At 39.5% G+C, this 13927-nt stretch overlaps 1 protein-coding gene across 1 annotated transcript in view; it reads right to left on the reverse strand.

The window, feature by feature from the left end:
• CNTN4 (contactin 4) overlaps window positions 1–13927 on the reverse strand; it is a 482944-nt gene that overhangs the window by 168457 nt on the left and 300560 nt on the right. Inside the window, exon 6 of the mRNA XM_024747094.1 lies at window positions 654–756. Coding sequence (XP_024602862.1) covers window positions 654–756 — 103 coding nt within the window. The remainder of the gene's footprint in view (window positions 1–653; window positions 757–13927) is intronic.

Genomic DNA, 13927 nt, shown 5'->3' on the forward strand with positions numbered 1-13927 from the left:
GAGCTTGGGATTAGCAGATGCAAAGCAGTATATAGAGAATGGATAAACAATAAGCTCCTACTGCATAGCATAGGGAGCTATATCCGATATCCTGTAATAAACCATAATGGAAAAGAATATATATATGTATGTATAATTGACTCACTTTGCTGTACAGCAGAAATTAACACAATACTGTAAATCAACTATACTGCAATAAAATAAAATTTTCAGAATAGTAGAAAGAAGAGACGGGCAATTTAAAAGGAAATACAAGTTTGATGCATATTCCATAAACTGGGACCCGAATGAAAGTCCACATTTTTCCAAACAGTCAACTTCACTGTACCTCAAATGAAGGCCATTGTTTTCCTGTCATTCTGGGTTACATGTACATTACAGGTCATTGTAATAAAACAAAGCACTTTTTCAGAACTGCCCATTCTCCTCTCCTTTGTGGCCATGTCCATTGTGGTAGCCTAATCCCTCTCCATGACACATCCCCTCTCCATGATGAGAGGGCGAAATCAAAGATGCGCACGCAGAATCACAGCGAGAGAGGCTTGGCTCGCTTTTCAGTAACTTCAGAAACCATCACGGCGAACAGTGCAAAGAAAATTCTACACTTGCCCAAGCTGGAGGGAGGACAAGGGAGAAGAGAAACCAGGACTTACTTTCCTAACGCAAAGCATTCCAGCTTCACTGTTGTTCCTTTTGCAGTCGGGACCGTTTCCGGGAACTGCACTTCTATTTTTGGCTCATATTCACCCATCACCCCTGTGAATAAACAAAGGAGCTAAGTCTTGGAGATTCTTTTAAAACATACACAAGTGTTTTTCTGTTAACGTAGGATGCTCCTACACATCACTGTGTGTGCAGTTAATTCCTTCCTTCAAAAACGGCTCCTATCTCTTAACAGCCGTGAATCATGGCTTCTCTCCCAGTTACTGCTACAGAAAAATTTGTATCACAGCACCACACCATCTGCCTAGGAGTAAATTCTCCATGCATACCCCACTGCTTCTTGAAAATACTTTTTTAAAAAAAGTAGTCATGGGGTTTCCCTGGTGGTGCAGTGGTTGAGAGTCCGCCTGCTGATGCAGGGGACACGGGTTCGTGCCCCGGTCCGGGAAGCTCCCACATGCCGCGGAGCGGCTGGGCCCGTGAGCCATGGCCGCTGAGCCTGCGCGTCCGGAGCCTGTGCTCCGCAACGGGAGAGGCCACAACAGTGAGAGGCCCGCGTACCGCAAAAAAAAAAAAAAAATAGTCATGGAAGAAAAAGAGGAAGGAGTATAAAGTCCTAGTCACCAGGAATATATTATTTTTGTGGAAATGTACCACAGAAAATTTAAAATACATTAAAATAATATGTTCATGCTTTATTGTGTCTATATAAAGACAATTTCTCAGTAATCAATTTATCACCACAATTTTCTTTCACTTTTGAAGGTCAATCTGAATTAGTCATAAATTGGTATATGCAAGGTAACACAAAATTCTTATATTTTTAATATATTCTGAAACAATGACAAAAGAACAATAGGAAGTAACCACTGAAAACAACCTTTAAGTTACACCCACCTTGCCAATGGCAGCAATGGCAGGCTTACCTTGAAGGTCATATTCTCCCACTTTCCCATATCCTGGAAAGTTACTGTACAATTACAGCCAAGACAGCAGAGCCTAACAAATTAAGTCCACGCTTTATAACTAAATGCTTATGAATGATTTCTTATCAATACATTCTTGACACTGTCTACCACTACTAATTGTTTTAATATTTCTATTCAATTTCTAGTCATCTCCTGTGGTCTCTGGTTCAACTGTGCCAATATAAAGTTTAAAATTATCTAGCTTACTAAAACATGATAGGATCCTCCGTTTCATCTCTTCTTTAGGCTTCCCACAGTTAGAGGGAAAAGAGACTGAAGGATTCAGATGGGAAGGTTAAAAGTAAGGAACAGAGGGGGACAGGTACAATGACTAAGAGAAACAGTACCATTCATTTTGCAGAGGTGACCCTCTTTATCTGCAGCTTCACAGTTTGGGAAGCAGCAATGGGATTTCCTCAATGTGTAAAAAAGACATCAACCCCAAGTGACAGATGATGCATTAGTCTAGCTAGGGTTGCTGTGACATATGTCATCAAAAGCGCAGAGTTGAACATACTTGTTCGTTTTTATCCTTTCATAGACTGACAGGGAGGAATGGATTTGGAAGACACCTTTGAGTTAATTTGGTTCAGTATTCTTCATCATGGCATTCACGGATGCATACTTTTCTGCAGAAAGGACCCTTACCTAGCAACCCATACTAGAGAGGACCTTAACCCCCGCAAAACGAAAACCACAGTTCTCGTCTGTCCCTGCCTTTCACAAGCAAGTCTGTAATCTCAAAGGGGTTAAACTGTTTGTCCTTAGCCCCACAACAGACTAGTGTTCAAGGTTGCAACTCTGGTCCCTGAGTCCTCATCTCAATCTTTTACTATGGCCTCTGGCCACTGCAGGAGTAATACTCCAAAACTAAATTCCAATACACGAAATCCATGCTTGACACGTTCAGATACAAAACCATTCCCCCGTTTCTGGTCAGTCTCTGAGCCCTCGTGCACTTACGCTGGGTTTGCCTTCCCTTGAGCATGTACCCTCACAGCAGGACCATAAAGAGACAGTGCTTGCTAACGCCCACGCTCGCACACTTCTGCTCAACTTGCTAACAAACAACCCATACAGCTGACTCACCATCCCGTAAATATCAGTAGTATGACTCGGAGCTCAGGAACAAGTTAACACCTCTGAGTGCTGTGTGTGCGGCTGTGTACCCCGAGAGCAGTGTTAATTAGAAAAACAACTGCCTTGAGAGAAAGAGGTCTTTGGTCCTCCTGGGAAATCAAGACAAACTACATTGCCGCGTATCGTGAGTGGAAGGGAGATGAAATGATAAGGTTAAAATACGGAGGGTCAAGATTGTCTCAGCCATGGTCAGGTTTTCCCCCTACTCCCTCGTTCTATCAACACTACATATCAACCTGGTTTCTGTAATCCAACTATGAAAGATCCATCAAGGATCAAAAATGTCTCACACATCCTTGTCCTGAGCAACCGAAATCGCACTGCTCAGTGTCCCAGGTCCCCTCAGCTATTATCTCCTCATCCTAAAATCCCACCTGTTACGGCCCCGACTCAAAATCCCCTCCTCCAGCCTCCTGTACCCCTTTCCTTAGTACGCCCTACACTTTGTAGCCCACAGCAGTCTTTAAATGACCAGAAAGTATCAAATCTCTTTTGCTTCAGTTCTCACTGTTTCCCATGACTTACTGTAAAAAAACATGTAATGATTTTGTAAATTGACTGAGTCGTGCAACCATCAGCACAATCCAGTTTTAGAACATTTTCATCACCCCAAAAAGACCCCTCATGCCTGCTGACAGTTAATCCCAGAACCAATCCCAGCCCCCGGCAACCACTAACCTGCTTTCTATGTCTATAGATTTGCCTTTTCTGGACATTACCTATAAATGAAATCATACAATGTGTGGTCTTTTGCATTCGGCTTCTTCCTTTCTTTCCTTTTTTTACTGCCCTAGATGCCAGGAATACAACTGGGAATGTAAGGGAGGAAAAACTATTTCTCTACCTTTCTAAAATTCTTTTGGCTTATTTATTAATTTAGACATTAACAGGAGAAAAAACAAATTTAATTTTGTACATATGGGAGCCTCACACAGGCATGAGAGGGTCAAAGACAGGCAGGCAGTTAAAGCCTATAGGCCATCCTGAGCTAAGGAGGAGGGGGCAGGGATATGGGTCTTCAAAGGGAAAGAAGACAACTCACAGAAATATGGGAAAAGCAAATGTTTGGTAAACAAAGTTTGTGATGCCATGCAGAGACAATAGGATAGAGTTAGGAATTTGAATAAACAGGTCCACTGAGCTCTCCCCAGTCTACCACACCTAGGCCATACTCTTTGTAGTTATCTCTGGTAATAGCTCTCTTTCTGGACCCGGCCCTCTATCTAAATCCTTTTTTTAAAAAAAATTAATTTATTTTTTATACAGCAGGTTCTAGTTTATTAGTTATCTATTTTTATACATATTAGCGTATATATGTCAATCCCAGTCTCCCAGTTCATCCCACCACCACCACCCCCGCCGCTTTCCCCCGTGGTGTCCGTACATTTGTTCTCTACATCTGTGTCTCTATTTCTGCCTTGCAAACTGGTTCACCTGTACAATTTTTCTAGATTCCACATATATGTGTTAATATACGATATTTGTTTTTCTCTTTCTGAATTACTTCACTCTGTATAAGTCTCTAGGTCCATCCACGTCTCTACAAATGACCCAATTTTGTTTCTTTTTATGGCTGGGTAATATTCCATTGTATATATGTACCGCATCTTCCGTCGATGGGCATTTAGGTTGCTTCCATGATCTGGCTATCGTAAACAGTGCTGCAATGAACACTGGGGAGCGTGTGTCTTTTTGAATTCTGGTTTTCTCTGGGTGTATGCCCAGGAGTGGGATTGCTGGGTCATAGCCATGTTCTTCTTAACTGCCATCTTGTCTTGCCTACCAGTTGGCTCCTCACTGAACAATTTTTTAAAGAACATCTCTTTCAAAGATTTCAAATTTCTGAAATATTTTGTTTATTTGTGACTTCTGCCTTCATCACAATGTATCCTTCTCATGTTTAGTTCATGTGTTTAGTTCTGTCTTCCATCCAGATTGTAAACCCCATGATGTCAAGTAATATGTCCGTCTTTTTCATGCTTGCTTTTATCTTTGTCTCTGCACTTAATAGGTGCTCAGTAAAAAAGTGCCATGAAACATTTTACGAATAAACTTCTGGGCGCTCTCGAATAACACTGCTGTTTTCTATCATCTTTACAGCTATTTATACATTTGTCATCTCTTCTGTTGTACTTTTACTTCTTTGAGGAATGGAAGTACTTCTGATTTTTTTCTGTTCCTCACAAATCTTAGCTCAGTACAAGGCATATGGAAAAAACTGTGATACGTAGGAATTTGTGAAAGGGAGGAAAAGATGTAGAAATGTGGCTCTTTATACTGGGACACATAATAGCCATTAAGTCAAACATGGAAGTCTTCCCAGGCATGGAAGTTGTTTTTAAGTATTATCATGTCTCTTGTCCAAGTTCACTCACTTCAGATCATGTTTCTCTAAAATGAGCTGTGTAGGCTGTTTATGTGGTCACGTGGAGTGATTTCTGGGTGGACACACAGTGATCTGTATTTATGGCTATAGGAACCAAGTAACAGAGTTATCAGTAATGGTGAAGATTGAATGGCATTTATGGCAGTAGTTATAGAACATAAAGATAGGGATCAGAGATGAAATGGCATGCATTTCACTGCTCTTTAAAGAAGTTTTATTGTATGTAAAGACTGTCCTAGTATTTAAGTCATAAAAAAATGAAGGAAGCCATTTTCTTCAACAACATTATGAACATTTTTTGGAACACCTGTGAAGCGTTCCATTTAATTTGATTACATCTGGCACAGGCTACATTTTTATTTGACTATTTCTTTCATTTCAACTATTTTGGCCTTTTTCTACATTAAATTTAAAAACCTGTTGCCTTTTTTTATTTTTTAAGAAACAAAAGGCCCCTTAAAAGAGGAGCGCATTTTTCAAGTCATTCCTCTGACCACCTGTACACTTTTGAACTTAATTGGTCTACAGCTGCTCTGGTGATTTACATAACAATTAGGCAAAAAGGGTGAGGCCATTGATGGAACTGCTCCAGAATCCTTTTTCCATCTTCAAACTATTTATGAAGCTGGGAAGATATCAAGGCCTAGGTATGTCTACACAACCAAGGTACAGCTAAAGTAAAAGTGCCTACAATATTGTCAGGATCAACCAGGATTTATAAGCTCAGCAATATTTCCTTTCTCCTGACTGAAATATATATATATTGCCTATAGAGAAGACTCTTGCTTTCAATTCTAAATAGAGATACCTATATCTATAATTTTAAACATAAGGTGAAAAAAGTCTTAATTCATTAAAATGCATTGTCAATGTTTTCTATTCATTGGAGTGAGAGCACCGGCTGCTACAATAGTGAAAGTTATATCACTTAAAATTTCATACATCAAAGTCTTCAGGAGTCAGGGGCTTAGGTGTATTTACATTCCAATGAATTCAATAAATATTGATTTAACACCAACTATAGCAATGGGGTTATGATGTGCATACCACAGACCTGATCGTTATCTTCATGACATTTGTAGTTAACCTTTTCCAGTGCCTTGCACAGTGATGTGGTATATGCACAGAACAATTAATTGTTTATGGAATAACTGAGTTTATTTCCTAAAGAAGACATGCTACAAATTTCTAGGTGTTTTTTTTCCAAAACCAGTGTTCCTAAACTTTAAATCACCTGGAGGGCTTGAGTTTCAATTAGTAAGTTGAGATGGAGCCTGAGAATGTGCATTTCTCACAAGTTCCCAGGTGATGCTGTGCTGATGCTTCTGGTCCAGGGAATGTACTTTAAGAACTTCTGTAGCAACCATGAGGTGTTGACCCAAAGCAAGAAGTTGCACAGAAAAGTAACATACATCATGGGCTAGTCATTGGGAGATGACTAGTAACGCAGAGTCGCACCAGTCACAACGTCAATCAAGAGCCTGGATCCTGCAGGCGACCTTGTGGCAATGATTATCTCCCTTTCAAAGTCTGAAAAATTATTAAGGCTGATGCTAATGTCTGTAAGAACTAGAATGTGACAGAATAACTGCCAAATTATAGCATATAAAAGAGAAATCAGCCACACACCACTCGTGTTTAACTACAATTTGCAGACAGACTGTCTTGGCAGAAGGAGGCCAATTTGCAGAATTTTGTGCCATAAGATTTTGCCAACACCTGCCTTAGCTGGAATCTGCGGTTGTAAATTAAACCACAGAAGGGACTTTTACCAACTTCTACAGAGTGGGATTTTCTACTGAAGAAAAACTGCAAAAATTGTCCTATGAAAAGTTCCCACATGGCTTTTCTTGAGGAATGAATCATATGATATATATTCCATTTATCTAAAAATATTTGGAAATATCTGATTAGTCATACACATTTCTTTGGCTGAGTTCACTATTTTACTCTTTTAAGAAAGGTTTGTTTTGCCCTGTGTTGAAGGAGACATTGTAGGATCTAGGGGACTGTCCATGGAATCTCCACCACTACCCAGCCCATAATCAGTGAATTCCCATTCGAGGCAATAATTGTGCAAATAAGAACTTCCCCAGTGCTGGAAAAGAGGAATAAGACACTTGAGGGGTGTATGTCACTTACACTTGGGGTTTTAATGTAACTTCAGAAGCCTGTGGGAGTTGAAAACAAACCCCATTATTTGACCTCAATCAAACCTACATCTCTTTCCTTCCTTCTCAATAGTTAAAGTACAGAGATAACCTGAACTATTCCAGAAAGGTGTCCCCTATGAATGTAGAGTAACTATTGATCCATGCTTGCCTGGGACAGTCCTGGTTTACAACAAGTCCTGAAGTACTTTGCTAATAGTTTCCAGTTTGGGCAATTAATCATAAAGCCACCATCTTTTAGGTGAAAGAAAGCTGACTTTTGTCTTTTTTTGGCGAAGTACTTTTGTATTGATCCTACTAAAAAGTTCTTCATATTGTGAGCTAAACAACTCTCTCTCCCTCTAATTTTTTATGTCTTTCTTATGTATGTATGTATGTATGAATTTATTTTTGGCTGCATCGGTTCTTAGTTGCAGCACGCAGGATCTTTGTTGAGGCATGAGGGATCTTTCGTTGCTGCACGTGGGCTCCTCTCTAGTTGTGGCATGAGGGTTTTCTCTTCTCTAGTTGTGGCACACAGGTTCTAGGGCGCATGGGCCCTGTAGCTATGGTGTGCAGGTTCCAAAGCACGTGGGCTCTGTAGTTTGTGGCACGCAGGCTCTCTAGTTGAGGCGCATGAGCTCAGTAGTTGTGGCATGGGCTTAGTTGCCCCGTGGCATGTGGGATCTTAGTTCCCTGACCAGGGATCAAACCCGCATCACCTGCATTGGAAGGTGCATTCTTCACCACTGGACCACCAGGGAAGTCCCTCTCCCCCTAATTTGTACATGGTGGTCCTAGTTCAAGTCTTTGGAGCCACAAAGAACAAGTCTTGATGGACAGTCTTAAAATATTTAAAGATATTATCCTGTTGTCAGAGATCGGCAAAGTTATTTTTTGCATAGACACAGATAGCAAGGATTTTATTTAGGTTTTGTGAGTCATGCAGTCTCTGATTCAACTCTGCCACTGTAGCTGGAAAGCATCCAGAGACAATATGCAAACAAATAAGCATGGCTACATTCCAATAAAATTTTATTTACAAAAACAGTGGTGGGTTATATGTGGCCCATAAACTAAGGGTTGGCTAAATCCTGGCTTAGAAGAAATGGGGAAGATAGCAAAGTATGAGAGAGTCAACAGCATCAACAAACTATAGAACTCACAAGATTTCAGCAAGCTTGCCAAATGCTGAATCACTTTCAAGTAAAATAGAGAATGTAATTAAAAATAAGATATCATTTACAATAGCAATAAAAATTACAGAGAATCTAGCAGTTAGCTAAGAATACTCAACATTTTTATGGAAAAAAATGTTAAACTTTGTTTAGAAAAGCAGGCCACAGGCAAGAATGGCCTCCAGGAGGAAATTTGCCAGCTCCTGGTTTAAACAAATACTGTATCCACTGCCTGGAATTCTTATCCTTCCTGTTAGATTGGCCAACTCTTTACGGAAGCTTGAGCTGATTCCCAAGACCATGCCAGGCTTCCTTACACACAAACCTTGATTGTTTGCATAATCTCACCGAACCTTCACTGCTCCTTGGTAGCTCTTACCACAACTGAAGCTTAAATAATCCTGCTTTAATTCTCCATCCTCCCCAGTTTGGCTCCGCTCCTGCCTCAGGTTGTAATTAGGCTCCTAAGCTAGACTATTATCTATGAGGACATAGAAGACTTTTGTATCCCTAGTGACAAGTATACAACAAGCACTCAATGAACATTTCTTGCTTAAATGTATGATCAAATGAATGCCCAAGTCATCTGTATTCTAGGCTGGACACCTCTCCTGTCCTCTTTCATTTCAAATCCCTCCATCTGTAAATGTGTTTCCTGGAACTCAATTCAATAATTCCAATAAGGATGAAACTTTAGACCTTTCATTAATTTGGAGTTCTCTAAAACTGCAGGCTCCCAGGGGCTCTGATCACATCTTTTTATTTTACAGTGTACTATACACAACAGGTACCTAATAGATGCTTCCTAACTGAATAGTGAAATGACCATCTAAGACCTTTTAGCTCCCATGGACCTGAAATGAATCTGACTATGCTAGAGGTCTAAAGCTGACTGACAAGTTCCTAAGCTTGTCAAGGTTTCAAAATATCCACATCATTGAGACACTATTAAATCAGATTAGCAATGGCAGTTTAGCAAAATATCTCACATCCTTTAGTCATTCAGATGCTCTTCTCATAAAACAAGTTTTATGCCCACAGATCCTCAAATGTGAGGTTGTCAGAGAATTAAATGAAAGACATGATCGCTGTGACAAAGCCACACAAAAGTTGCAATCAGAAGTGAGAGTAAAATAAAGCAACGTGTTTTGGGACAAACCCTAGATCTTAGGTAATATAAAATTATGTGCAAGTCAAGGGCACATCTCTGCCTGTTACCAGGCAGAAGTTTCACCCTTGCCAGTCTAAAGGCTAAATCATCAAAAAAAGGTTTTAGAGCAAGTTTACAATCAAAAAGAGATCCTCTTAATGCCTAGGTTTTTAATCTGACGGCTAGGTTAATTAAATGGCCTACAATTGAAGCTGATCTATTCAAGAAGACCCATTGTGCTTGTTAATGCTCACTTGAGGATCTAACCCAATTTGGGGCAATATGAGGAAAGTTTACTATGAACAGATGGTAGTATCGTAATGAAGAACACATTACACTCCATCGATAATCCAGAATATTCTAGAATATTCTAGCTTTCTCTTTTCTATTTTTTTAGTCTTTGGTCTTAAATTTGGAATATTGAAGGGAATGTAGTCTTCTGAGCCACTAGGAAATCCAATGGCCACAGAGGTTAAGGTTCACAAAATGACCCGTGACAGCCTGAAAGAGTGAATGTACCTAGTTTTGCATTCAACTAGGATTGGTTGTTAGCACTAAGAAGAAATCTGATCCAATGAACAGGATCTGTGTGGTGAGTTGTATTTGACATTATGTGGCCTGTGCAAATGCTGACACTGGAGTAAAGTAAGGTAGAGAATTGTGACTGGCAACTCAGAAAACAACTAGAAGGACCCTTAGATATAACTTATTATAAATCACTCATTTTTATAGCTAAGAAAACTGAGGACCAAGCAAATGGCATGATTTGTCTCACATGAGTTAGTGGTAGATCTGGGACTACACCTCAGAATCTTATGACTTTTTATTTCTTCTTGACTTTTAGTGCTACCCTTCTTTTACTGCAGCCTAGGTGGCGCCACAGCAAACAAGAGAAAGCTGGATGGCACCGATGATGGACACTCAATCCTATGTTCAGCACGTCCGTTTCTGTCCCACCTCAGACTGCTCTGAAACTCTAGGCTGCTAGGGTTATCAGGTGGTCTCTTGTCCAGTAGGTTAAAATTTGATTTATGCTGAGAAGATTAAATGCTTCAATGCTGACCTTGTTCAATGTTTTCATGGCTAAATAAAACTAGGCTTAGGGAAATGGGTCAGGACTTAGAAAAATATGGTCAGTTATTTTGTTATATTGAGAATACAAATTTTTAATAATTTAAATTTACAATGAAGTATAATAAACCTTCAGAAAATTATTTTACATTTTAACTTCCAAAGACAATATATACAGTGTATATAAATACATGTATATTTATACACACACATCCTACATATATATGCCTATCAATGTATAAAAATATGGGGATGGAGGAAGGAAAGAGAGACAGAGAGAGGCAGAATGTGAATTCTAAGGTAGGATAAATCCTTTGTTTCCTGTTCCCTAGTAGCTCTTCTATTGAGAGTTCTAATTAGCAGTAATATTCAAAAATATTTAACAACCAATGTGCAAAGCAAAGAACCATCAGACACACACTGGCTGTAAACTGCTCAACATTTGTCTTGGTTCTAATAAGCAAAATAAGGAACTGCCCAACCAATACCCAGCCAGTCTCAAGGAAAACACAGAAAAAAGGCAAAGGCCATACAGTAATTTTTCATGCTCAGTTACATACCTGTTTACGTAAAGTACATAAACAACCTCACAGACCTGATCTCATTTTCCCAAGACTGTCCTAATTTTTGCTAATTTTTTTTATCTTTAGCCATTTTAGAGCAAGTCAGGGGTAATATCTAAAGACAGAAAAAGTAGCCATTATGATTATCATCTAAATCTACGATTTCTCTCCTGGTTATGCTCCATGGGTGGTCCATTACCTTTGTTTATGGAAATACAGGTACAATTCTTTGAAATCTGTGGAGGAAGCAAACAATGGAGCAAGCTTATCATCAATAACCAGCAACTGGGTTAATACTGATCCTTGGACTACTTTAGTATCTGTGCTAAAAATAATTATGATATATTTTTCTCAATTAAATCTTTTTCTTTCACGGTACCAATGCAACTGGTGCACTTTCCCACATAATGAGTTTTATTACCATTTCAAAGCAGATTTGAAAATACCCAAATAAGGGACTTCGCTGGTGGTCCAGTGGTTAAGACTCCGCACTTCCACTGCAGTGGGCGCGGGTTCGATCCCTGGTTGGGGAACTAAGACCCCACATGCCGTGCAGTGTGGGAAAAAAACCTAGATAAATAAATACTAACTCTAATGTAAAATTCTCTCACATTTGTCCAGCTCTCAGTTTTAGAGTACTCCCTCGTGATGAACACTACAAATAACATACAGTTTTTAGGAGAATTCCCAAAATAAAATTTGCAAAATCATAATGTAAATATGTAAATCCAGAGGCCAAAAAATCTTTTCTGAACCTCAGTTAAATAGCATGGTAACTGGAGACTAAGAATTTGATCCCACTGCTGTCCTGACTTACTTCTCTGGTCCTTAGTTCCCTTCTTTCTCGAAGAATAAAGGTGTAAAATTGGGTGATCTCTAAGTGCCTTCTAGATCCAATAAAATGTGAATATCCCTTTCACCAAACATTTTTCTAAAACAAAAAGAAAATCTCTAATCACTGAAGAAAAATGAGAAAACACAGAGAAGCAGAAAGAAAATAAGAACGGAACATTTTACCACTAAAAGTTAACTGCTTTAAAGTTTAACGCTGTTAGCATTTTGGAGAGTAGGATTCCAGCTTTCTCTGTCATTTTCCACATACATTTTACAAAACAAGGATAACAGTATCCATTCACTCTGTAATCTGTTTTTTAAAAATATAATTTGTGGAGCATATCTTAGGTAGGGAAGTTATTGATGTACAAAACAGTACTGCTGTGTTGTCACTGTTCAAAGCAGTTTACCTATAATTTCACACACGGAGTAAGCCTCTGAGGTAGGTACTGCTGTCCTCATTTGACTGATGAGAATACCGTGAGGTGAGGTTAAACTGATGTCCAAGGTCACATCGCTAATAAGTGGTGGGGCTGGATTCCACCCAGGGAACCTGGCTTACCTCCTCAACACCTTGCCCTACATTCATGATCTGAGATGTAGGCAGGGGTGAGCCATGTGAAGAGCTGGGGAAAAGGGAACAAGTATGAAGGTCTCGCAGAACCACAGTGTGTTGGGGGAGAGAGCTAAAGAGGGTCAGTGGGATCAACATGGAGCACACCGCCCTTGGTTCCTGATAGGAACATGGACTGATGGGAGTTGTCCGCTGTTCACTTCTGACTCATGGTAACCTTTGGGGCTGGAAACAGTCACAGTCCAGACTGCTTAGTTGAAACTCTAAAGAAATAACCTAAATATTGAGGATACCTAGCTCTTTAAGCTACATCTGCACTTAGCAAGCGAAATGATCAGCCATGCCAATTAGCTCAGTGCAGGCAAAAAGCTCCATTGCCTTGCTTAGCCACATTTTGGAGGCAGAAGGAGGCTATGAAATTTTGAGCGAGCTTCGGTTATCGAGATGCTTGTACAAATTCTATGCTCACCTTGCACTTAGCAGTCTAGTATACAGTCACTAAATACCAGACTGTGCAGGACGATGATTTCATTGACTTTACTCCCACAGTGCACACTTTAACAAGAATGTCATTTTTATTTTGCAATCTCTTCTTGATTTACCTTTCCCCTTTTCTCTTACCTCCAGACAAGAGCTAATTAAATAATCTATTTTGTGCTTAGTAATACAGCTCGAGCAGCCATTTTATGTATTCCAGCCTAAATGGCAAAGACATATTATGAATTTTCACCATGCAGCTCTCATGGAAATTAGAAATGAATGGGCATTAATTGCTGAAGAATGAGATCCTTAGTCTGCTAATTTTGTGATAAAATATTCTAATAGAACACATTTGTCATCTCTATGAAGATATACTAAGCAAGTCGAGATAAATCTAAAAGCCAAGCAGAAGGCAGAGTTGTGGCCAACTAGTGTCACCTAGGAAGACTGTGGACTTCCCGTGTTCCTGAATTTTTGTTCCTTCTCTCTGAAGCAGCAACTCTGGGTGATGTTTCTCCTGGGCTGTGTCTTAGTGCATCAAAGTCAATATTTGACTATATTTTTTCCTTGATATACCAAAATGGACAACACCACTGAATGGACATTTTGGCATAAGCGTATTATGGGCAGAGGCCAGAGGGGCTGTATTTTTAAATAATTCAGTATAGAATGCCCCTGGAACTCATATCTCGAAACAGATTTTTTATCCTTAGATCTTGAGAGACGGCACTGATAGCTTTTTTTTTTTTTTTTTTTTTTTTTTTTTTTTG

This window comes from Neophocaena asiaeorientalis, unplaced genomic scaffold (assembly GCF_003031525.2).
Source record: "Neophocaena asiaeorientalis asiaeorientalis breed wild unplaced genomic scaffold, Neophocaena_asiaeorientalis_V1.1 scaffold130, whole genome shotgun sequence".
NCBI lineage: Eukaryota > Metazoa > Chordata > Mammalia > Artiodactyla > Phocoenidae > Neophocaena > Neophocaena asiaeorientalis.